This window comes from Eleginops maclovinus, chromosome 13 (assembly GCF_036324505.1).
Source record: "Eleginops maclovinus isolate JMC-PN-2008 ecotype Puerto Natales chromosome 13, JC_Emac_rtc_rv5, whole genome shotgun sequence".
NCBI classification, from domain to species: Eukaryota; Metazoa; Chordata; class Actinopteri; order Perciformes; family Eleginopidae; genus Eleginops; species Eleginops maclovinus.
Window position 1 is genome coordinate 11,291,046 of NC_086361.1, and position 24,327 is coordinate 11,315,372.

The 24,327-nt window shown below is 42.9% G+C and overlaps 1 protein-coding gene across 2 annotated transcripts in view; it reads left to right on the top strand.

The window, feature by feature from the left end:
* The window catches only part of rbms3 (RNA binding motif, single stranded interacting protein), a 245,421-nt gene that overhangs the window by 63,254 nt on the left and 157,840 nt on the right, over positions 1–24,327 (top strand). Inside the window, exon 1 of one of the 2 annotated variants that reach the window (XM_063899283.1) lies at positions 8,167–9,379. The exons of the other annotated variant lie outside the window; for it this stretch is intronic. Coding sequence (XP_063755353.1) covers positions 9,305–9,379 — 75 coding nt within the window. The 5' untranslated portion in view covers positions 8,167–9,304. Of the gene's footprint in view, positions 1–8,166; positions 9,380–24,327 lie in introns of those variants that run through there. 2 annotated transcript variants of the gene reach the window in all.

A 24,327-nucleotide genomic window follows, 5' to 3' on the forward strand; every position in this document is an offset into this window, starting at 1 on the left:
CTTCAGAGTCATCAACTCCGAGGATGTTAATCCAAATTCCCAAATATCTTCAAAAACCAATGGCATTACTGAAACCTGAAAGAAAAATAGGCAGCGATTGAAACAAGCTGTAAATACTTTTGAAGGTAATAGTGGTAATTTGTTGGTAAAAAGTTTCCCAATTTATACATTCAGCTGATGTGGACCAACATTTTACTGTATTCTTAGTATGTTTTCTCACCAGCTAATGAATACAAGTCCATATAGTAAATGAAGCTGCTTTTAGCTACTGGGTCAGCATGGCGATCATGAACAGAGTAAACACCCGCCTCGCTGTTCTACACCGATGTCTGTTTTTGTTATGTTAAAACAAATGCATGAGCAAAATGTATTGACGATAAATTCTGTGTTATTTTGTCCTGAAGCTTGTCTCTTCAGCTCTTTTTCTCTGTTTTCTTTGTCTCCTGGGCTTCATGCTTTGCATGCAGAGGATGAGACACCGGGGGAGGTTAAGAGAGGAGCTGGAATGGAGTTCTGCTCCATTTACCACCCTGAAATATTCCTCTTAGAACGACACACTCTGTTTTCTCTCTCTCCCTACTCTCTGCACTGTTTCTCACTCTGCCCGTCCCCTTCCTCTCACTTCTCATCTCTGTGTGACATGTGGTCATTTCACTTCATTCCAGGATGGCTTAGCAGTGCTTTAAAACATTGCTGCTGTCCTCCCATCGTATCCGGCTCAATTGCAGGAAGCATCGAGCTCTATTGGCCTGTACGGATCTGTTCCTGGTAGCTATAACTCTCTTCTCAACCTTCAATCTCTGTCTGCTGCGAGCAGAATCCTCAGCACCTTCCTCTGTTACTTCACAACTGTTCTCTTCTACCTATGTGCCTCTGACATGCTTTGAACCAGTAACCAACTGAACTGTCAAGTATACAGGCATGTTCTTTCTTATGTTTGTTTTATGTTAAGGATTTATCCCTTATAAAACTGTCAAACACTTGCAGATCTTATTTTCCTGTGCCTCAGCTTTCTTAAAAAGACAGAAAAAAGTAGCACACAGAAGCTCTGACAAGAATGAATGCACTAAGATCTATTTAGGGCATTAACACAATGAATAAAACAAAATGCAGATGATACACTCCGACTGCTGGGATGAAGCTTTCAAAGGTCTCTGAGTCCTTTTTCCTTTTTCTGTAGGGTTTACTCCCTTCTTCATATTCTAAACAATGTGGATTTTGAATATTTTGGCTTTGCATGTCCCCATCGAAAAAAATCTATTGTTTAAAATCACACTCTCTCTGCCTTTGCAATACTTAATTCCTTATTATGCAGGGATTTTCTTGGCGTCATTTCTTCTTCATCTGCAGGGATGCAGCCTGGCTAGTTCACAGAAGGACATGGCTGCCTCTGTTGCATTTGTATGTTATATTAGGGTTAGCATTGAAGCCACACAGTCAGGGTAACCTTGACCCTCCTGTGATCCCTCAGTTTCATCAGAGACGCCTTGCTTTACTTTCTCCTCACAGAGAAACACAGACACCGCTGCTCATGCCAGCAAACACATTGAAGCGCCACAGCTGTAGACCACCTGACTTAAAATGTAGTGAATCTGCATTTTAAACAAAGGTAAACTACATTACACAAACATGACAGTGGGCCTCTTTTCCCTGTACGAAACAATTGGTAACATCTCTGATCATTTCTCTGAATCACATTAATCAGGAAATGAGTCGGTCGGCATGACTTGTATAATACGATACGCATTTGGAATAGAGATCTATTAAGTGTACGCAATTTACTCTTTCAGGTCTGTTGCCAGTCCCTCGTCGGGTGTAGTAAGGGGTTGCTGTGAGTCACTTCTACTCATGCACGTCTGGTCTCATATTTCCTCCCCATTAGGCTTGCATTGCTCTCCTCTGTGTTGTGATAGAAGCTAATGACTCACTGGAACTCTGCCTGGTTTTTATCAAATGTCGGGGCCGGTGGTCTGAAATCAGTCTGTCCTTTTCATATTTAATGAAGTAGCAGCGTTTCCAATACACTGGCCCATTTGTGTCGGGAAATTTAACATTGGCCGCCACATGTTGATTTTCTGTTTTGTTGTGTTACCTTTTTTAAAATATCAACAGGTTTTGACTTAGTTCTAAAATGAATAGATCATATAAGGTTTGTGGTTGGCTTATCCGGCAGAGAAGGCGGCTAAATTCCTGAATTTAATCAAGATGCACTTCGAGAATATTTACTATTATGACCAATTTTGCACAAATGTGTCCAAAACGGATCCTTTCAAAATAACTCAGATAAGTATATATGTTCCTAACGCAACACTTCCATTCTCAGAGAACCAACCCCCGAAATAATTCATAAGCATGCATGTAAAGAGCCTAGCTAGTAAGTATGGCTGTGTTTTGTTAGAATACAGCTGGTTTGTCGGACTTAGCACACTATGGCTTCTTAGGAATGTGGGTGTTCCTCCTTCAGCATGCACACACTGTGAGAAAGACCCAAAGGTAGTATTGAATAAATATCCAAACCAGGTGACAAGATCATCATGTATAAAGAAATACAAATAAAGAGAAGCTCTCTGCAATCCTATCTCAGCTATATCACTCTGCTCTAGCACTGTGGAAACGTATCCTCTCACCGGGGGAATGTGTTGAATTACCTCGGGCTGTCATCCGTAAGTGCACTGATAAGAATGTATTAAGGAATTGCATGTATCACCGATGTGTTGAACTTACACTCATAATGTTAACACATCTCCTTACAGAGTTTGGGAACGGGGTGGTAGGTGGGTGTTTAAGAGAGGACATCTTTCAGTGTGAGAATAGTCCTTCTGCTGTACTGTTTCCCAACCAAAATAAACCCATACTTTTAGATTATGTTCGTGTTCTGAGACTGAAAATCAACAGACTTTTATTTTTGCTCAAGTCATTTGTCTTTGTGATTATATGAACATCAGTTGTAATCTAATTAGCTTCTTGATTTCTGATGTGAGGTTTTAAATCACGTAATCAAATTATGTCGCACCATGGGTATGAGCTGCAGGAAACAGCATGGAGATAAATTGAAACGTATTCAGCACTCAAAACCACTTCAGAGTTTAGCCATGCTTTTTTCTTTCGGTGGTTTTTGATTCTTTTTTTTCAATTTGAATTAACTGCAAACATTTGTGGTTTTCTTTAGACCCCTTGATATTTCAAGTTATTACATTATCTTTCTTTTTTATACACTTGATCTTAAATCTGGCTTTAATTTCTCTTAGCATGCCTTCACATTTAACTAAATTAGATTTTGTTTTAGGGGAAAAAGAAAACAGTTCTTTTCATAGTGGTACAGTACTACATTTCATACAAACGTAATCATCTTCTTAGTAATCTTCTGTCATATGAGGAAATACCAGCCTTCAAACAACATCTGTTTATCAGCTTGCTCATGATTGGAGTGATCATCAACATTCAGTAGTGTTTTCTGAGATTGTTTTAAATCAGAGCATCTCTGCTATAATCCAAAACACAAGCACGGTCTTAAGATCATACTTGGACTGTTGAGATAGTTCATCTTTCACTTGAGTAAAACGCCCCGGGGGAAGTTGTTTAGTCAAGCTACATCAGCCCGTTTGTATAAAACATGTAAGATGATCTCATAGTGCTCGGGTATCTCCCAGTAGAACCACTGCCAAAGGCCATAGGCTTTTCCAGGAATACCAGACCCCCATGTTCCCCAAATCCACTTCCCTCCTCTCCCCCTTGCCTCCATTCTTTTAGCCCTCCTCAAACTCCCCCACCCCTCCCTTGACACTGGGCCAGCCTTTCCTCAAATTCCATGCATATGGTCAATTCTGGGAAACACCCGTGACAGGACTGTCCAGCAAACCACAGGAAGCAAAGCCTCATGGTTTCTGCAGCGGCTTGAAGGAGTCCATTACTCCCATTTGGGAAAGGGTCGGGCGGTAGGGCAAAGTAGCTTTCTAGGACTTCCTTTTGGCAAGGGAAATGTTTTGGTAACTGTTTTTGTGTTAAGTAAACAACACATGATTCAGTTTCATATGTTATTGAATGTAAACAATGCCTTCATCTCTTTTCTTACACATATTCCCCTCTTTTAAATACAGATTCAAAACATTAGCAGTGTAACAGTTGTTGTCAGAGCAGTCGATGAGCAAAAGGGCAGTTCTTCAGGACACTAATATCTCCTTGGATGCTAATTTAATTGGAGAATCTAACAAAACAAATATGACTTTTACTGTTGTTCAAATTTGCCGAGTTAGAATTTGACTGATCTCGTTCATTAAACGCTAAAAAAACAACTTAACAATCTTTGTTGAAATAGTCCGACCACATGCATTGGGCTTCTTTTCTAGACGTGTCCTATTCTTTGGACAGGGATTGCAGCTACTTAACAGCTTCAGGGGCCTGATACACTCCCGACTGTCTTCCTATTCCTCTATTTTAAAGTCCTGTGAATGACTCATTCATGATCTTAATTTAGAAAGTGAATCAATGAGCATCAAAGAAAGACCTTCGAACCGATGGCTGGGTTTTTTGTTCTTGGAAAATGTTTGACAGACGTCGCCTGCAAAGTATTACCAAATATTTCTTAGTGTGGGATTTTAAATATTTAAAACAGCAGTGAGGCACAGTTTGAGTTCCGTCTTGACAAATCAGCTAGTTAATCAGATCAGTTCTCCCTCACTGGGTAAAAAAACACTGAATGCACTTCAGCACTAAATATGCTGTTCTGGGTAAGCCCCAGTGTTGAAAACAAGGTTAGAAACAAATACAGATCTGTGCGGAAATCACGTAAAACCTGCTTTCTGATCTTCTCCTTAAACAAGTCTTTATATTTAGTTGAAAAACTGACAGAAACATTGAACAAAACTATCTTTATTTCTAGACTAAAATGCCCCAACGACCACATGGAGATGACTCTACAGCTCGTGATGTTGCATGATAAATGATTATACAAAAACAGCGATACTCACTCTTTCTGTTTCCATGAAATATTTGGCTGGAAATCAACCCTGCATGTGACGTCAAACTCACTGATTCAAACCAGAGCGCTTGCATCACCATCAGAGCAAAACACACACATCTTATCTTCAAGGTCTGCCTCCACAGAATGAAACACGGTGCCGGCATTTATTTACACGCAGCGTGAATTATTGCAATCCAGTCACAATGCTTGAAATTGCCTTAATACGAAAACTAACCTTTGCCTTCTCTCGGGTAGAGGCTGAGAGTTCACCTCAGCCGGCTCTCAGGGTGGTTTCTCGTGTTGTCCGTAAGGGCCACAGGTCAACTTCTTTAATTTCAAGAGTCAAGTCTCAATTCCCAGCTCTTAATTCTTAATGGTTGGGTCAATGAATATTAATGGTTTTCAGCCGACCAATGCGTAATGCTACTCCCTGGTGTTCCATTCTTTGTCGACTAATTAGAATAAACGATAGAAAAATCTTCCAGTCAAAAATAGTCGCCAATAATGATAAATATTGAAATATTTATTTTCTTTTGGATTTGGGTTTGGGACAGGGCTGTAAAGAAGTTATTTCTAAAACTGTAAGTCAAACTACTGATTGGTTTTCTCTATCACTTCATTTATCTCTTCCGATAAACATTAAATTAAACAGTAAAAAGGCTCACATGCACAGCCAAGGATAAGATGAAGATCAGACTAAAATTAACCAACTGTTTGGGCAGCTCTTTTAGAAAATACAGCTCTGTTATATCATTTGGGCCGTCCTCCTCCCCACTGTACCATTTCCAGAGACCCAAAGGTGATAGTGACAGATACCAAATGTTTTTACCAGCAGTCTTAAAGACAGAGATATTTAGTTAACTATATGAAATGCAAATACATTCTCACACTAAAGACAAATATATATTTTACACTAATTAATAATTACATTTATTCACACAGTACAGTGCAAACACACTGTTTATTGTATGACTTTGATGGCCTCATTTGCATTTTATTCTCATAATTCTCCTCCCTCTCTATTGTTAGATGCATCATTTGAAGCTGAAAACATTACTTTTGGTCACAAATGGACAGAATCTCGCTGATAATCACTTAAATCTGACATGGTACTCAGTTCCACTCCTTTTTATCTGAGTATTCTTAAGTGAGAGCAGAGAATGCGAGCCTTATAAATGAAATACAGGGTGGACTTACGACGTGTTCAGTGGACACGCGGTGTTCTAAAGACACATGGATCTTCTCTGCCTCTGTGCCTCCTCCATGTTCTGTCTCCCACTGTGTCTTATCTTATTTTCTCTCCATATCTCTTTCTATTACTCTCTCAATTGGCTTTTTTCTGTCTTACTGTCTTTGTTCTCTACTTTCTGCCTCTCCCCAGATGCTGAGAGTTTATATGTCTAGTTGATCCACAGGCTGTTAATCTGGTAATCCACAATCGATATCAGCCTCATCTTTTTCCTACAGATAGAAGTGGCCTATCTGATAATTATATTTTCCTCTCTATACCCGTAAAAGGCTGCCCTTTCCCTCCCTGCTTTGTTTTGGTCCCTGGGATTCTTCTTCTGGTATTGATTGCATCTGTCCACATGCGTTCAGACACATAGCTCTCTTACAAATATGTAATATTTCAAATAAATTGTATCTCTAGAAACCTAATCCTCATGATTGAAAATAATCTGTATTGCCAAAAACATCTAAATTCTATTGACAAAGTTTATTGCAATTGATGAAAGTATTCATAAAATAGTCATGGTTGGTATCAAAGCCCTTACAATATCATACATATTTGTACCGAAAATGAATAATCAATATACTAAAAGGTTTTTACAACTAAACTATCCCGAGTGTTGGACTAGAAATCTGTAATTTGAGAAGCAGATGTAAGCCTTGTGTGTTTTTATGTCATGCTCTCAAGTGTATCAGATACATTGCAAAACTAAACTCATCAGTTTTTTTGATGTTTAACTTGGGAAATTACTTCTTAGTCATTTGTCTGGTTTAGTTTTTGGCTTTGTTTTTCCTGCAGGACTAAAATCAAGAGGGTTTAAATGAAAACCAAGTTGGTTCAGTGAAAAAGGAGACTCCGAAACTTGTTACGTCAGTCACTAAAACACACACAAGTTCCTCTGTGTGTGTGTGTGTGAGCGTTATGTTTCTGCATGTATGTTTTTGATCTCTGCAGAAGTATGGGTGTAGCTGAGGTTGCTTGTGTTCAGGCAAACACTCACATAAGGGACATTTTTGAGATGTTTTTGGTCATGGCTCTGGTCACTTAAAGGAGGATTCATCCATTGTGATCCTTTGATGTTGCACAGGAAGTGGGTTCCTTTTACTTCCTCAGCCACTGCCACAGAGATTGTTGTTTACTGCCTTTACATGCAGTGTTTGGGATTATAGCTCATAATAGTCAAGACCTACTGCACATCCTGTGTTGACCCGTTCTAAAATTCTAAATCAACTTCTATGATTTACTTTGCAACTTTACAGTAAGCAGCACATCAGGAAAAATAAAAAAAAACGTAAAAAACAATTTCTGTTACAAAAGAAAAGTATAAATAAGATGACAAATTATATATTCTTACATATTTAGTTGTTTTTTTAAATATCGTCTTACATAATTTTAAAATAGTTTTTTTATTAGTACTTATTTTTTGCTCCTTTTAAAACACATATTCTTCTGTGTCTTTTATGCACCGTTTTAGACCAAAGCAAATTTTGTATGTGAACCTAGTTGATAATAAAACAGATTCTGATAAAGGATTAAATGGTAAGATTTTTCTGTTTTAAGAAATAAAGTGTCCCCCTTTTAATTTCCATTCTTGCAGGTTATGGGGTAAAGTCTGTGTTGCAGGCGGTAGCTCCGTGTGCAGCCAGTAGGGGGAATCGACTGCTCGCGCTTACGCCTTCCCCCTCTCGCTTCCACTCCTCTCCCCTGCGTTCGCCCTGGTTGTAACGCTGCAGCCCGCTGGTCTGTGTCTGCATCCCTCTCTCGCACAGAGCTGCTAAGGACCCTCCTACCGGCTGGGCTGGAGAAGGAGGAGGCGGTCTGCTCTGCTTGTAGCCTCAGACGAGCCCCCTTTACCGCCCTGTCAGAGCGAGAGAGAGAGATAGAGATAGAGATAGAGAGATAGAGATAGAGAGAGAGAGAGAGAGAGAGAGAGAGAGAGAGAGAGAGAGAGAGAGAGCAACTGTGTGACAGAGGGAAAGAGAACGAGGCAGGCTGCTTAGAGGAGTGAGAGAGCCAAGGACAAAATAAGGAACACATTTTACAAGTGCAGGAAGAGGGAGGATCGCAGACGAGGGACTCCTTCTCTACTGGGCACCTGGGACACACTCACTGTGTTTTTTTCCCCCCACTCGTCTTCTATCTGGAACCCAGAGGATTGACTTAACCAACCGGTGGATTTTTTTTAAATACAGGCTTCTGCCACACCATTTAGAAACTGGGATAATTTCGCTGTTATCTGCCCTCTTTGCTGGCTCCTCCGCTCCAGCCTGAGATTGCTTTCTGTGCGTGCGCTCGGCTTTCGTGTTGTGATTCTGCTCCGTGCATAAAGTGCATCTTGTCGGCAACCGGTGCTGAGGATATCTCCCCCTCTGTCAAACAGGACGGCACGCAGCCACCGTCGGATCAGACCAGAGAGAGAGAGAGATAGATAGATAGATAGATAGATAGAGAGAGAGAGAGAGAGAGAGAGAGAGAGAGATACTGTGTGTATGTTAGAGAGGGACAGAGAGAGAGAGAGGGGCAGTGAGAGCGAGTCAGATCCACAGTGTGTCTGAGAGAGAGGCAGATTAAAGCCCAGGCAAAAGACTGGAGTGAAACAGCTCAAATAGAGAAGTGAACCTATCCGTCCTCTCCCGTTTTCCTTGCCATCCCTTTCCTCCTCCTCTCCTCTTCTTCCTTCTCCCATTTTCCAACATCCACAGGACTGCCAGAGCTACTGCCACCTGCACCTCTTCACGTATTCTCTTTCCTCCACTTCCTCTACCTCACCCTTATCGCGCGTTACCATCCGATACCAGCCACTGAGAGACTCAGCGCTCTTGGTTCTAGCACTTGTGGAAATATTTCCATTGATCCGGCAGTGAGAGACCGAGTGAGCATCTACCAGACACTAAGGCTCAGGACCGGTGAGGCACCGAGCTTCCCCCATCAGAGGCAGACCCTCTCCCAGCTGCTGGCCGCCACACACACCCCGTCTTCTCCCCGGAGGACCGGCTAGCGACACAGAAAATAATCGCACAGCCCCTCCGCTGCCTCTATCCCATTGCTAGCTACTTGGCAGCTTCCGCCCCCGTGTCACCATTCCCTGCCTCAGTGCTAAGGATTCCAGCTACATGGGCAAGCGATTGGAGCAGCAGCCAATGTACCCTCAGTACACCTACTACTACCCCCACTATCTCCAGACCAAGGTATGCCGCTCTTCTCCTCTTCTTGCATTCCTCAAGCATCTACTCCTACACTTCTGTGTCCTGCCTCCCTTTCTGCCCTCCCTCCCTTCCTCCCCCACCTCCTCTCTTCATCCCCCTCTCATCCCTGAGTGGAGATGGGATTTGATGGATAGCCGGCCTTGGCTGTGATGGTTTCAGATGGCAGGTACCTCGTTGGGAGTTTGGATGTCTATGTCGTGTGTGTGTGTGTGTGTGTGTGTGTGTGTGTGTGTGTGTGTGTGTGTGTGTGTGTGTGTGGTGTGTGGTGTGTGGTGTGCGTCCTTGTGTCTCTCTGAGTGGAGGATCAGGGATCAAGGCTCGAGTTAGTCCAGCGTACCAGACCGTTACTGGGAGCTGTCCAGTAACATCCATCCAACCCTCGCCTACAAACTGATGAGATGTCGATGTGAGACAGTCAGTGTGACGTGTTAAATAACATATCAAAGATTCAGAGGCTTTTGTTATTTAAAAATAACTGACAGCATCTATTTTTTAAACAGATGAGAGAATTGGGATCCAAATTGAATTCACTAATGAAGTATTTGAAAGCAGGCGGCCTTTGTTTGAATGCTTCAATGCCACTTTGATTGAGGCGAATATAACCTTTAATTATGAAGGTACTTATTCACTAACCAGCACAAATGCCTTATTGTATTGCTTCACAAAGAGGGACATACAGGTTATGAACCCTTCTTTTTTTTTTAAGGTGATGGTCGTTTTGTTCTGACGGAGAGCAGGCATGAGGAGGGCTGCCCGTGTTTGCTCTAGCTGTAGTATGCATCAGTGCCTCTGGGATGGAAGCCCAGGCCTGGGCCCCGACGGCTGCCAGGACACTGGCTGGGCACACTACCCAGACATCATCAAGGGATTAAAATGGAAACCCTTTGGGGATTACTCCATTTGTTTTTCTACCACATGTGTAACACAAATTTCTGGCCATTATCGGAAGCTACAGTAAAGGTGTACAGTTGAACTTGACATTGTGCAATGTCTCAATTGGTTTCTAAAGTGCTATTGTATGTCAAACTATTACTTTATAAAACAAAAGAGCGTTCTTTCCTTTTTTAAATTGTTGCATTACAATTTCCCATACTGTAGGGCAGCTTATCAAACTTCAATACAGTACGGACCTAAATGTTTCCTTAGCACCAGTTTCAAAACGTGTCAAGTTTGGAAATTGGCATTAAATTAGGTTTTTTAAAGCTATTTTACATGAACCATATACAGCTGCGGAAAAAATTAAGAGACCACTTGAGCATTATCATTTCTCCTGGTTTTTATTATTTATATGTCTTTAAGTTGAATGTTTTCTTTTTTTTAATTATTATTGTATTCTATAAACTACAGACATTTTTTTTTTGTGTTGAAATTCAACAAACACTGGAATGGCTGCCATACATGTAGAGATAACGTTTTAAGAAACATTTGAAGTGGTCTCTTAATTTTTTCCAGAGCTGTATTTATTTATCATGTTATGAGTAAGACTTGTTACAACATTTTTTAAACCTTGAACCATTGAACACATACATTAATTGAGCTGTTTTATTGGCATTAGTGTCAAACATTTTGAAACATCAAGCCCTAGAAGTTAACGCCAAAATGTAGCCAATTCCACGGTGTCCATACAAAGGGCATAAGGCTTTTAAAAAAAAACAGAGTTGATGCAACGTATAAATAAAAGTGATAAAAAGACAGTGAAGTATATTAGAGAGATGTTTCCATGCTGTGGAGCTGGATGGTGAAGCAGTGCAGGGACGACCTGCCTGCAGCCCCACCTGGCAGTCCACTCGCTCTCACCCTGATTTATAGTTTAATACATTTGTGCTGCTGCCATATGGCTTCCCTCTACCTCCCACCCCCCTCCACTACTCCTTCCATCACCCCCCCCCCCTTCTAATATCTCAGAGTTGCTCATCTCGGGGGCCTCTCAATCAGGGCATGCCCCTCCATTCTCCCCTCCCTCCCTTCCATTTCGTTTCCCCCCTCTCCCTCCCTCCCCTCGCTCTCAGCCAGCCCGCTCTGTTGCAACAGGGCCCCCTGTCTCCTCCGCCTATGCTGCAGTTCACTGCCAAGGTCAGCGCAGATCCGATCTTGCCACCGTCAGCGATTGAGATATCCTTGAGCCAGCCGCTGGGGTCCTGTGTCGTGCAAACGAGAACCATAGTGGGGGCGTGGTGAGGCGGGGAGAGCATATCATTCTGTTTATTAATCAGGAACCCACATTCATATTCATGTTCGGTTAGTTAGCCGATGGCCTCGGAGGTGGATGTTATTGGGCAACAGACAGGGTCAGTGGGGAAAAGGGAGGTGGGGAGAGAGGCCAGAGTGTTGGGAAATGTAACCCAGAGGGCTGTGGAGAGCTATCTCACACTCTCATTAACGGTCATTGATAGCTCGATTACAGAGAGGGGAGAAGGGCCATGGCTGGCAGCTTCAGTCTGACGGTCGACAAAATTACACGGCAGTCACTTTGGCCTCGCGTGCACACTCTCACACACATACACACACAGACACACACTCTGCAGGTCCTCCCTTTGCTTCACCCACACACCACTGCTCCGATTTAGTCATCAGTCTCAAATCACACAGGTCTTTCTCTTTATCTTCATTGCTGCATTCTCAAGGTATTGCCTCATTCTCCCAAGGGATGTGAGCAGGGGGGGCGCATAAATATCTTGTGTGGATAGGAAGGGGGAGTGGGGCGTAATTCATGCTCAAGTGTTGCCATTCTCCTTTTCTCGCCTCCATTTTATGACACATATTTGTGATTCTATGCATAGAAAATGTATTGAACATCTGCACTCTGTTACAGCTAAGGACTCTTCTGTAAAGAAAGGAGCCGGGATTGTCATGAAAAGCTGAGGCACATTTTGAAATTGGGGTCCTTTTATCCCCCTCTATGTCTGTATTATATTCAAATTTAATGGAGTTTTCTGATGCTGTCCAGCCTGAGCTAGTCAGCCCCGATTAGAATGGGAAAGTCAGAGAATGAGATGAAAAGATAACATTTGGCTTTCTATTGATTAGTGCAGTGGGGCGTAGCATGTGCTTCTCTTTAGCTGAATTATTGATTCCTGAAAGAGGATTTGGTGTGTGTGTGTGTGTGTGTGTGTGTGTGTGTGTGTGTGTGTGTGTGTGTGTGTGTGTGTGTGTGTGTGTGTGTGTGTGTGTGTGTGTGTGTGTGTGTGTGTGTGTGTGTGTGTGTGTGTGTGTGTGTGTGTGTGTGTGTGTGTGTGTGTGTGTGTGTGTGTGTGACTTTTATGTGAGGTTATGGCTGGGGGGAGCTGGTAGGATGCTGCTTTGAAGAGAGGATCAGTCCCAGCTGATCAGTCCATGTAGACATTTGCTGAAATTCGTCCTTTATTCAGCCTGTGTGTTTCATTGTGAATTTGATTTGAAGCTTGCTGTGCATTCAACTTTAATGATAGGCAATAGTTGTACAAAATAAATGAGAAAATGGCTGTAAATGCCTCGCTGTGGCCGGGCCCCTCCCCTCGCTCAGGATAACAATTACAGCACACAGATCAATTATTGTTAAATTATGATAGTGTTCTGGAAAGAACATGAATTTAGCTAATGTGTACGCTAAGTGCCCGTTATTCCTGCTGTGCGTTTTTATCTCATTCTCTCTCCCTGACAAGCATTTTTACACTTACAAACACTCTCAATAGGAACTCTCAAAATAATGATAATTTGCCTTTCAAACCTGCAGTACATAATGCCTTTGTGAAATGTAGTCCCTGCTACTGCTATTACTGCATACTCCCAAGGTACCTGACACTGCCCTACCCTTGTGCTGTTACACCACAGACTGGCTAGGTCATTACATGCCTAATGTCAGCGATATCACACACACAGACACGTAGGGATGCACTGGTCCTGCGGCTGTGATCTTGAAGCGGCATCTTTGACACAGTCGGACTAGAACATGCAGAATCCGAGAAGCTGATGGGCAGATTGTGGTAGATTTAGCAGATGCTGATGTCCCTGGCTTAGAGTAAACAGCAGTCACTAGACCCCTTTGATAGGAGCTCCTGCCATTGGCCCCATTTATAATGTCTAATTCTTCAGAATCTGAGATAGGGATGGAGGAAAAGGGTGTATGTGCGTGAGAGAAAGAAAGACAGAGCCGACGGGTGGATGCCATAGGGAGGGGCCAGTTAAAAGCAAAAGGAAAAGGGTTTGGTTACATTACACCGGGTGATCCATTGTGCTCCAGAAATAACAACAGAGCCGTCTAAATCCTCCTTTAATGCCTAGATAGAGGAGAAAGAGAAGCACAGAGACTACAAGGGGGAGACAGATATACATAGACATGGAGAGCAGGCAAAATCAAAGCCAGAAAAAAAGGTCCACTTCCAAAGTCTTTCATTAAATCAGTTATCAGTGACGCAACTCTCAGTTATAGCTTAGTCTCCTCTGTCTCCACTGATGTGGATCTGCTTTGAAGAGTTTATCAAGGGCTTCTAGGGCAGGAAAAATATACTTCTTATATTACATTTGCTTAAGCCTAGCCCTATTTTGAGCCCGGGACGATATGTTCTGATTAGCACTAAGACAGGGGTAGTATAACTCGTTTCCCTCACTTGTAATTCTTGATACATGCCTCACGACCGATTGCCCGAAACAAAATACTGTCCCTGGCTCGCTGTAAATCTTAACCCATCATGTGTTCTCGCTTAGCTAGCTCAATCTGGCAGGCTTTTTAGCAAGCGCTCTATCTTGCTTTCCTGCTTTTTTTCCTCCCACATTTTCCCAATCCTTCACCTCACACGGTCAAACCATGAAAGGCGGCCTTTTGATCATTAATCAACTAATACCCGGGGTTTTTATCTGCCTATGGTTACAGCTTTATCCAGCAGCACAATCCCTCCATGTGTAACTGTCAGTCAATGGGGCACACAACTCCATTTATTCGCTGTACGGCCTGTGTGTACACGCACCAACATGCACACACACACTCTGCAGCAGGGGGTACTCTTAACCCTTCTCATCTATCAGCTGACAGCTCAGCCCTATCTGCACACCCATACATTAAGGTTGTGTATGCATTATTGCTTCCCGCAGCCTCTCATAAGCCGCCGCAGAGCTGGGTGCTGAGACCTGGCCCTCAGCATGCTGCCGTCCACATCTCATTACAGCGGCTCCCTCAACACTGATATCCATTTTGTGAAATGAGCAACGGAGGGATGAACAAAGGAGCATGAAAATGGCAACTTTTGTGTTTTCTATAGGCTGCCTCTCCTGATGGGAGGAGGAACCTGTCCTGTTTTAAGTTTGAGGTACACAGGGGATTAAAAATGTAGCAGCAATGTTTTATGTGTGTGCTTAAACAGCACGGCATGTTTTACGAGAGCAGATGGCGTACGAGCATCTGCGTGAAAATGTGTGATAAAGAAGTCCATCAATAAGTTTGTACTTTATGAAGTTGTGGACTGTACGTGTGAGGTAAGTGGCCGAGTGCTTAAAGTGAAGGTCTTAAAACCTGGTCACATTTCTATTCTCCACAATAAATCTGTGTCGCACTGTCGTACCTTCAGCAAGACACAGAGCAGAGCACCTCCTCACTCACTGGAGGTTGCTGGGAAAAAGAGAATCTGAGATAAATGCCTAAAATATAAAATAATGTGCTCGGTGGTGGATCTCTTGCCCCAGGGAATCTCGTCTCTGAACTCTCCTTCGCGGGCCATCCGGAGATAACAGCGGACTTTATACTGTGCTTCGAGAGAAAGGGACTCCAACCTGTTTGGTGAAATGGGGCATATGGGGAGGAAGGTGGTGGATTGAGCAGGGCGAGTTTACTTCAGCTGGAAAATCCTGGGTTAAGACTGAATCCCCACCAGCTTCCAAACTACTGCTGTGACAAGAGGCGAACACATTAACACAAATAAAACCGTAATGGGAACATTTAGGCGTCCACTAAATTGCGTATGTGAACTTTCAACCGCAGGTGGTCTTTAGTATCTGCGTATTAGGCAGGCCTTGAATTTACAAACATTCTTAAGTGCATTAGAGTTATTTATCCCAGGATGTGGTGCTGTTCCTTGTGAGCAACTGAAATTAAATACATGTTCTGTGCGATTTAGGAGTATTCTTTCAAGGAGAAATAGGCATGCAGCGAGACAGAGAGAGACGGGGAAGATGTTGCTTTAGATTTAGAGCCAGATGAAAGGAGACGCATGACGTGCCCTTCATTCCAACCAGCACGGCAGGACTCTACAAATACACCTGCTTTTTTCCTCTTTCTTGTTTTCTCTTGCATTTCTTTCTGTAACATAGTATGTGCCTCGAGCTGTCTCCTCTGGCCCACTGTTTCACTCTTCTGTCGCGCTGGCAAAGGCGCCTCGCCTGGCATTTTCACGCTCTATTTTCTGTCTCCCCTTTCGCCTCTGAGGATGGTGGGGTACAGTTTCGCAATGTTTGTATTTTTTCATTTTTTATTATTTATGTATCCCCCTCAGTTTTGCTCTGACCACTCTTCCTTGCTCATTTTCTTTTGGTGCCAAGCCTTCCTTCATCTTTAAACTCTCTTTCAGGTTGTTCCATTGTCATTACTCTTCCCCATCCTCCATCGGGTTTGCGTGCCTCTTCCTCTATTTCCGGGAGCCCCTGCTGTCTGCTGGGCATGGTGTCCAGCCATCTGTGCAGGATGACATGAGTTGCTGGAGAGACACCTCCTGTATAGACCCCTTTACTACATACATCCCATATTAACATGCAGAGAAACATATGGGAAGTGAGAGAGTCAAACATACATAAAACCCTTTAACAATATTCCAGGGATTCTAATTGTTCTGTGTGTATGGTAAATATAAATTCCCTATCGGTAGGTCAGAGTCTTACCTTTGCAATGATTTTTTTTTGGCTATATTATGTTCAATATTTTCCAATGGAAGGGAAAACATTGAGTGAATATATTTACTCAGGGATTATCAACTTTGTTGAAAAAGAGATAAAGGGATTACAAACTTTGTGAAACTCCTGTTTGTTCTTGTTGCTGCTCAATACATACTGAATAATGTCTACAGAAAGGGGTATAATAAAGAGTCGGATCAGTGTGTGGTTCGATACTCTCTTCTATCCTGAGAATAGCGCTCTACAAAGGCAATCACTACCTGTATTATGCGAACAATTGAATGTAGTTCTGAAGTTAAGTCTGTTTGTTTCCATTTATATTGTAATTTCTTGATTGCAATTTTTGCCTTTGCTGTTTCACAGTGTGTTGAAGGAATTATTAGCCCCCGTCTATCCCAAACTTAAGAGCGATGCAGAATTAAGTACCTGAACCGTGATGGATAAACTAGTACCTCTGTTTATGTGAGCCACATAGCTGAAATTCAGAGGGAGGCGGATAGAATTTTGCTCCATTTGAGGGAAAGATAGTGGAGAGCATGAAGGGCAAAAGAGGAGTGGGGTCATGATGAGTCTTAGCCGGTGGTGAAAGATGTCAGGGTGTAGGTCATGTGATAGATAAGGGTGAGGGAGGGGTAAGTTACTGCACCTCCTGAGAGACAGACCGGCAGGGGAGGTTTTTTGTTTTGTTCTTGTGTAACTGAAGCTTTCGGTGTCTGCTGCGTCGGCTGCCCTACCTTTTGGCTTGCCGATTCAAGGGAAGAATGCTCAGGTTGCTGGTGTAGCGACAGCGGCAGCCAATGGGAGAAGGTGAAGGAGGCAGGAGCTCAGCCTGGTGGCGTTCACTGACTCAGCCTCAGCCGAGGTAATTGCTCCTGCATTTTTAACGAATGGCTGCCGCGTACACTTTGAGGAGCAGGGCACTAGAAGGATCTCCGCATGGCTCCCACTGCGGCAGAATTGACTTTTCACCTTCCTGAATGAGGGCATCAGAGGGAGGCTGAGGCCTGCTTTATACGTTCATACCTAATCGGAAATAAATGTGTTTTCATCGTGATGAGTGGTGGTAATGATTTGAGTGTGTTAATCAGACGAAACCCTTGTATCCATGCTGGAAAGACAATTTTCGCATACCTATTCTGATGGTACTCCACAGCAGTTGTGTCATTCTCTTCTTTTACTCTTGTTATTGAGTCCTTGTCTGTGGTCTGCCCCATTACTAGACACATGTTGGCCAACTGACAGTGCCTAATGGCAATGAGCTCATAATCAAAACAGCCTGCTATGAAGGCAATGGTGTGTGTTCCTGTAATGTCCGGTAAGAGGAAGTTTCATGTTTTTATATGCAGCGTACTACATTGTATAGTTTCAAGTTGTATGTTTTTTTCTTTTGCCAAGAATCTGGAAAACCCCCGGGAAAAAGAGACGGACTGAACAATCAGCATTCTCATTTTTCACTGTGTCTCTTTCTTTTATACAGTCCCTGCTGGCATTTAAAAAAAAAGAACCCTACCCCAGTGTAGATCTTGAGTGAATTTGAATTTAATTTCCATTGTGGCTGCACAAACCGATGACCTGGTGTCTTTCACCTGCAGACAGGGAAACCAGAGAAGACTCCGGCCACAGACATGCAAATGGTAGTGTAGCCTCACCACTGTGATTAGTGTAGGAGGCCCTACTCGCCCTGCTCCTAAACACATATACCGGCTTCCCTGCACTATTTACTATACACAGCTGCATTAGTAGTGGCAGGCTCAATGAAAATACCATGTCACGCATAGCCTGAAAAATGGCTCCTGGAAAAAGCCAATTCTGCCATGAATGAGGATAAGCAAATAGGCATGAGGGCTTGAATAGCTGCCAGTCCTGTCAGATTCCCCCTCTCACCCAGCCACAATGAGCTCCTATACAAATAGGGATACGTGCACCAATTTAGCGCAGCAGATGAACCTTGCGAAGCCTTGTCGAGCAAGTGGGGGATTACCAAGAGCAAACAGGCCTTTCTCCCGGCTTTATTTGAGTTAAATGACTCAAGCCATCCTCTTAGATTTCGCCTGAATGGTTTGGCAGACCCTTTCACTGCTCCAGTCACTGCTTAGGGCCACAATGTGTGTGCATTAGTCAGAGTATGGAAAAACACAGATTGGGATACAGGTAGGCGCGTGAACCAGGGAGCAAAGACACCGATGCATCAGAGTATGGATACCGTAGATGAAAGGAAGAGTAGAGGAGAAAGCCCTCAGTTGATTGAGTTCAATTAAAAGAGAGATATTATTAATCTTCACCAGTAATTAGTAGCATATAAACAGCCTTTGGCAACCGTATTAAAGAGTGCCATTATGATGTGTTGTCTCCTTATGAGAGGCTGGTTGTCTGCCTTTTCAATAGTTGACATGATAAACTATTCAAAAGGGATACAACCCGCATCATGGACACCCTTTCTGCACACGCATAGAGGATTAGGGTTTGAGGCAGATTAATGTCCGAAAATGACAAACATGTTGGGAGGCGTTTGATGCAGAACACTAGTTCACTACTATACAATCTGCACTGAGCAAATGCAATCTCCTTTCTCTAACTTTTCCACCCTAAATTATTAAGGTCACCCTCATTTGAGAGATGAAGAGCAGGACCGTCAAAGGAAAATGCTTGCAGGAATAAACGCTTTCACATGCATTTCAGTTTGAGTCATTTTTTTTTCCAGTCAATTTTATCTCTATTATAAGTTTTCCGATATTTTTTAAATAAATGCAAATGTTAGCACTTGGGTACTTTTTAAAGATGACAAATAGTGATGTTTTTGTCCGCATTTATTCTTTTGTCCTCGGGCTCTTTTGGAAAAATGTTAGAAAACAGTGGCTTTGAAAAACAGTTAGTTCGTAATTCCCTGTCTGCCTTCTTTCTCTCATTAGCTATCTTGAGTACCCAGTGGAAGACTTGTATCCATTATTTATCTCTAGTCCCAAAAAAACAACAGCTGCATGCTTGTGTAACCGCCATATGTTTTGCTTCTCCCAACATATTGGGGGGAATCGTGCTGTATAGGGAGCTTTATATCAACCCATAGAGATCTGCATCACCCCCCGTGCAGACATGCAGCACTTGGATTATTTCCTACATTTTTTTTCACACTATCATTGGAAAATATAGCAGAAACTTTACTGAACAGAAAGAACTTCGACAGCATTGGACAATTAACCACATAGGCACCTTTCCGGATGCACCGGCACCGCTGGACCCATCAGAAGGAGTGGTGGGAAGAGGGTCACATTAGGATTCAGCCGATAAAGCAATAAACCCTTGTAGGAGCTGCAGTCGGCGCCATTCAGAGCAGATTCTGTGTCCTCAGCACTTTGGGCCTGCAATTAATCACTAAGCTGACATTACCCCGCCTTCCTGAGAACGTTGAATAAACACTCGAGCAATGGTGAGCCAACGTTTCCCGCCACAGACCCGGTGTAGTCGTTAAGACCACTGTTGACGCTCTCGCTCCTTCTTCAATGTTTAGAAACTCTGTGCCCCAGTTATGTAGACTTCCTGTAGAGCGCAGGATGATCTGCTGATCTGTTTAGTTACAGATAGCAGTTTAACAGCCAGCCGGAGCTGCAGCAGGCAGCCCCCGCTCCATCATTCCCCACTCAAGGGTTATGGAGGACGCTCATGGCTGATGTGTGGCAGCATTAACCAGCATGCCGCATCTGTTTAACCCGTGTGAGTGTGTTTGGTGTTGTTCATTTCTCTGCCAGTGCAGCTGCATGGCAGTTGCCACAGTGATTTGTAAAATGGGGACGCTGTCTCTGAGCCTGTCGAGGCTTTATTAGGAGCATTGCCTGGAGTGTGTGCTGTATTGTTACCATAGCAATAGTTGCCAATAGTGTTTGCTTACCTAGCCCATTGTTTAACAGCAGGTCAGACGAGGTTACTGGAGAGTAACTGCTTCATCCCGAAGGTGGGGTACCGGTATAAAAACATTTTTTTGGCATATATTCTGTTGATATTAACTGATTAATTCAAATTGTGTTAAAACAACTATTGAACTTCATCCCCTACATAGCATTTCCTAAAGCTCCAGCTAAGCATTAGAAAGAATGTTTTATGATATAAACTGTCTTCGGATGTTTTTACCAAATAGATCTCATCGGGATTTCGAGTAAAGCTCCTTTCTCCTTTACATATTTATAAAGCATCAAACCTTCCCGTACTCTTAGGGCATGCCAGAGAAGTTTCACACACTTTTAAAACCCCAACATACACAATGACCCACATTATCATGTGCATACATAACAGCCTCAGAGGAAACATGAGAGGGCAGCACGTTTATCGTTGAGGAAGGAGGCAGGGGGGAGTGGCGGTGGGTGGGTGGTTCCGTGTGTAAGGAAGGGTGGGAGCCCTGCGGAGTTCACTGAGTTGACTGGAGGGACTGACACTCAGCTCACCCTCCTGCCGTCTCCCTCTCTCTCTTCCCCTCTAAATAATTGATCTCATATAATTTATCTCTCTATCTCATTCACTCTCACACACACACACACACACACAGACATGCAATTACCACCCCCCCCCACCCCCATTTCACACACATACACACATGCCTCCGGGGGTTCGGTCCTGGGGCTGTTGTGGAGTGAGCAAGCTGGAATCTGCACAGAGGGAAACCTGATAGGCATTCCCTGTGCCAAACACATGAGGTCACCCTGACTGATCCTGCCAGCCCGCCTCCCTCCATCCCTCCACTGCCATCAGATTTCTACGTATCGCTGAGAAATCAACGGCAGGATTTAAAAGATTTTATTATTGAGGCTCATGCTTCTCTGGAACTACAAAACGTTTTTTATGTACCCTTAAGGATCATTAAGTTTTAAAAATGACTATTTGCCTTTTAAATTAAACTGTAGTTTATTACAACCTGGGTCTTATTATTTTTACAGTGTTGGCCATCGGTCATTGTAAGTTAACGGGGAGGTGTGGGAACACGGCAACTTCCCTAAAAAGACGTCAGACAAGGCAAGAAATCAAACTTTTGCAGTTTAAAAAAAACATATTTGGAAGACAAAGCAAACGGTAAAATAATTACCCTGTTGTTAAGAGTTTATTTACTACAACGTTTATGTGGTGAGCTTGCTATTGATGTGCTTAACAGTTTTAATGTGCAATAAGGGATTATCAACACTTTGCTGTGTGATTATGTGGTTTGTTTGTTTCTCAAATTCAGCTATTACTGTTGTTAAAAACAATATTATCGTAAGTGATAAAAATGATAGCCAAAACTGTAAAACAGGAGCAAAGAACTGGGATTATTTCATTTCCAGCCAAAATGACACTCTTCTTAATGTAATGATTAGTCATGCAACAGCCTTTTTCTCTTTTACCCATAAGCAGGGAAGGATGTTGGAGAGGGTTTTCCAGGAAAATAACAAAACAAAGAGTAATACATCTCAAACATCGAAGCTATTTCGAACTTTACCACAACAATATGAAATACTTTGCTGTGAGATTCTGTACATGGCGCTACACATCTGCCATATATTTAGCCCGTTCTCTGAGGTGAAAAACAATACCCTCTGCAATCTCTCAAAGTTGATAGCTATGAAAGGTTGGAATCTTAAAATGGAAAATGTGTAGCAACCGAAAGCTCTAGGGACTTGCCTTTTATCCCCAGCAGCCCTTTGAAATACCCACCCAAACCCAAACAATACTGTCAACTCAAAGCAGTGGTCTCAAAGAGACCCTAAACATGACGTCCTTTAGATCCCGGCTCCTGTTCTCTTGTCACACAAGTATGCAACACGGACACCCGCATTCAATCAGCCAACACACACACACACACACACACACACACACACACACACACACACACACACACACACACACACACACACACACACACACACACACACACACACACACACACACACACACACAAACAAATTCTTTCTCGAGCACACAAACATACACACACAAACCTCCCACCCCCACAGGACAACAGTCACCCCTTGCTCCCACGCATCTCATGTTCCTCCCATATTATGTTGAAATGGACATGCATAATTGCGCTGGCGTGGTTTGTTGTTTTTGTTGGCGGTTATCAACAGCCCCCATGAATTCTCCGACAGAGGCTATCATTGTTGCAGGCACCGCAAATCTATATCGCAGCGCTCACAAATATGCTCTTTCTGTGAGGTCCCATTGTCAAGATGGAGTGTTCAGACTTGTAAATGGGGGGGAAAAATGTAATTTGAGTAATTATATAATTACAGCTGGTCATATGCTTTTGAGATAATTTTAAAAATGAATGACTTCAAGGCTTAGTTAATCTCAGAGGACTTTTATCGTAGTGGGAGTAGTTGTTAGTGCAAAGTCATTCTTAATATAAGTCTTTATAGTGTAGCTACATGGCCCCTGTGGTAAAATGGGGTGAGAGGAAGCGAATAAGTCTGGGCCTGCGAGAAAGCTACACCTGTACTAACGCCAGAATACAAGCACTGTCATTCTGAGGACTAAACTAAAACACTGTAATGACATCGCAGCTGCCAATATCCCTTTGGTGAGACATTCACAGTGGCATCAGTGTTTAACGTTCACTTTTCTGTTCCCCACTTGTCACAAAGCCGAGCAAGTCAATACCAGAATGGCTTGCATGTGTCGGCCTTTATTTTCCCCGCTTGTAAGCATGACATTTCTGTAGGCTGTAATGCTGTTTCAGATGTTTGGAGCGTTCAACTACCCTGAATAACCTTCCTTCAGGAACTGACTTCCACAAGTCATTTGAGGTTGGGTGAAGTTTTAAATAAAGCTGTGGCTTGTGGCAGCTAGCTGATTCTATATGCTTTGTATATGCTGCCTGGGCACAGCCTGAGCCTAACAAGCTCTCTCTGCGATCATGTTTCCAAACAGTTGGCAGTCTGGTGGCTTCGCATCAGGTCCATTGCCCACATGTAGACGCTTAAGCTGGGTAAATATGAAGCTGAAACCACAGAATGAGAGAGGGAAAACAGCAGCTGTCAGTATCCGTAAAGACTTTTACTTAATAATGTTTATTCACTTTCAACAAAAGACAGCTTTAACAGAGCAGTTTTTTCACGAATGTGTCGTTCTATGCAAACGCTCGTCATTTGCAACCATATATTTAAATGTGTTTTCTTCCCCACACAAAGAAATTCAATATTATTTTGTCAAGTTTCTCTTTTTATCTCACCCTCTGTGCTTTCTCTCTCCATCCCCCTTTCTCCCTCTCTGTTTAGTAACACCGGTTTGTGTTGTGGGTTAGAGAGGGTGAGTTAATGGAGAACGTCAAACCAGCTTGTAGCGCTGCCTTGGCTTTGACCCTTGCAGATTGTGGAGTGACCCCTCCGCCGCTGCCCTTAGCCTGTAGTTGGAATCCAATCTCCTTGCCGGGATATGGTGCATGTTTTAGCGGTCGGCTTTGAAAACTTTGCCCTCCTGCCTCCTCCGAAATGTCTATCATTCCTCCAATAAAACCTGGTTTGTTTTCACCTGTGATTACCAAGGTTAGATTGTTTTTTTTTCTTTTTCTCAAAGGCGCCAGCGACACATTTGTTTAATCACATTAGACCCTTCGTGCTCTCTGCTCCGACTGTGGAGACAGGAAAAAAAACAAAAATGTTGTATGTCTTTAAAAGATACATATATACATAAAACTGTAGATTTTCTTCAGGGGTTAAAGAGGTGATTGAAGTGACAGATAATCAATAGGAATATTTGCTACATTCAATCACTGAATTACATTTAAATCAATAGGACTATATAATGTTTAAATTATAATTTCAGCTTTAGCAACTTTGAGGAGGGATGGTTTTACCTTATCTAGTAGTTTCAGATTACACTTACTCTTCTTCCAATTACAAGCCTGAGAGGGGGAAATCAATGGCCACAGACAAGCAACATCGTTAAGGCATTTTGAGGCAAACTGAAATCAAAGCGAGTGTGATAGCCTGGTTGTTTAATGAGTCATCTACGGGAGTCCACACCTAGGCTATTTGTTTCCTCTCCATTTGGGCCTTTTGCCGTCCTTGTTCATGGTAATTGTCTGCAACACACCGGCTATGACAAAGCAACCCTAC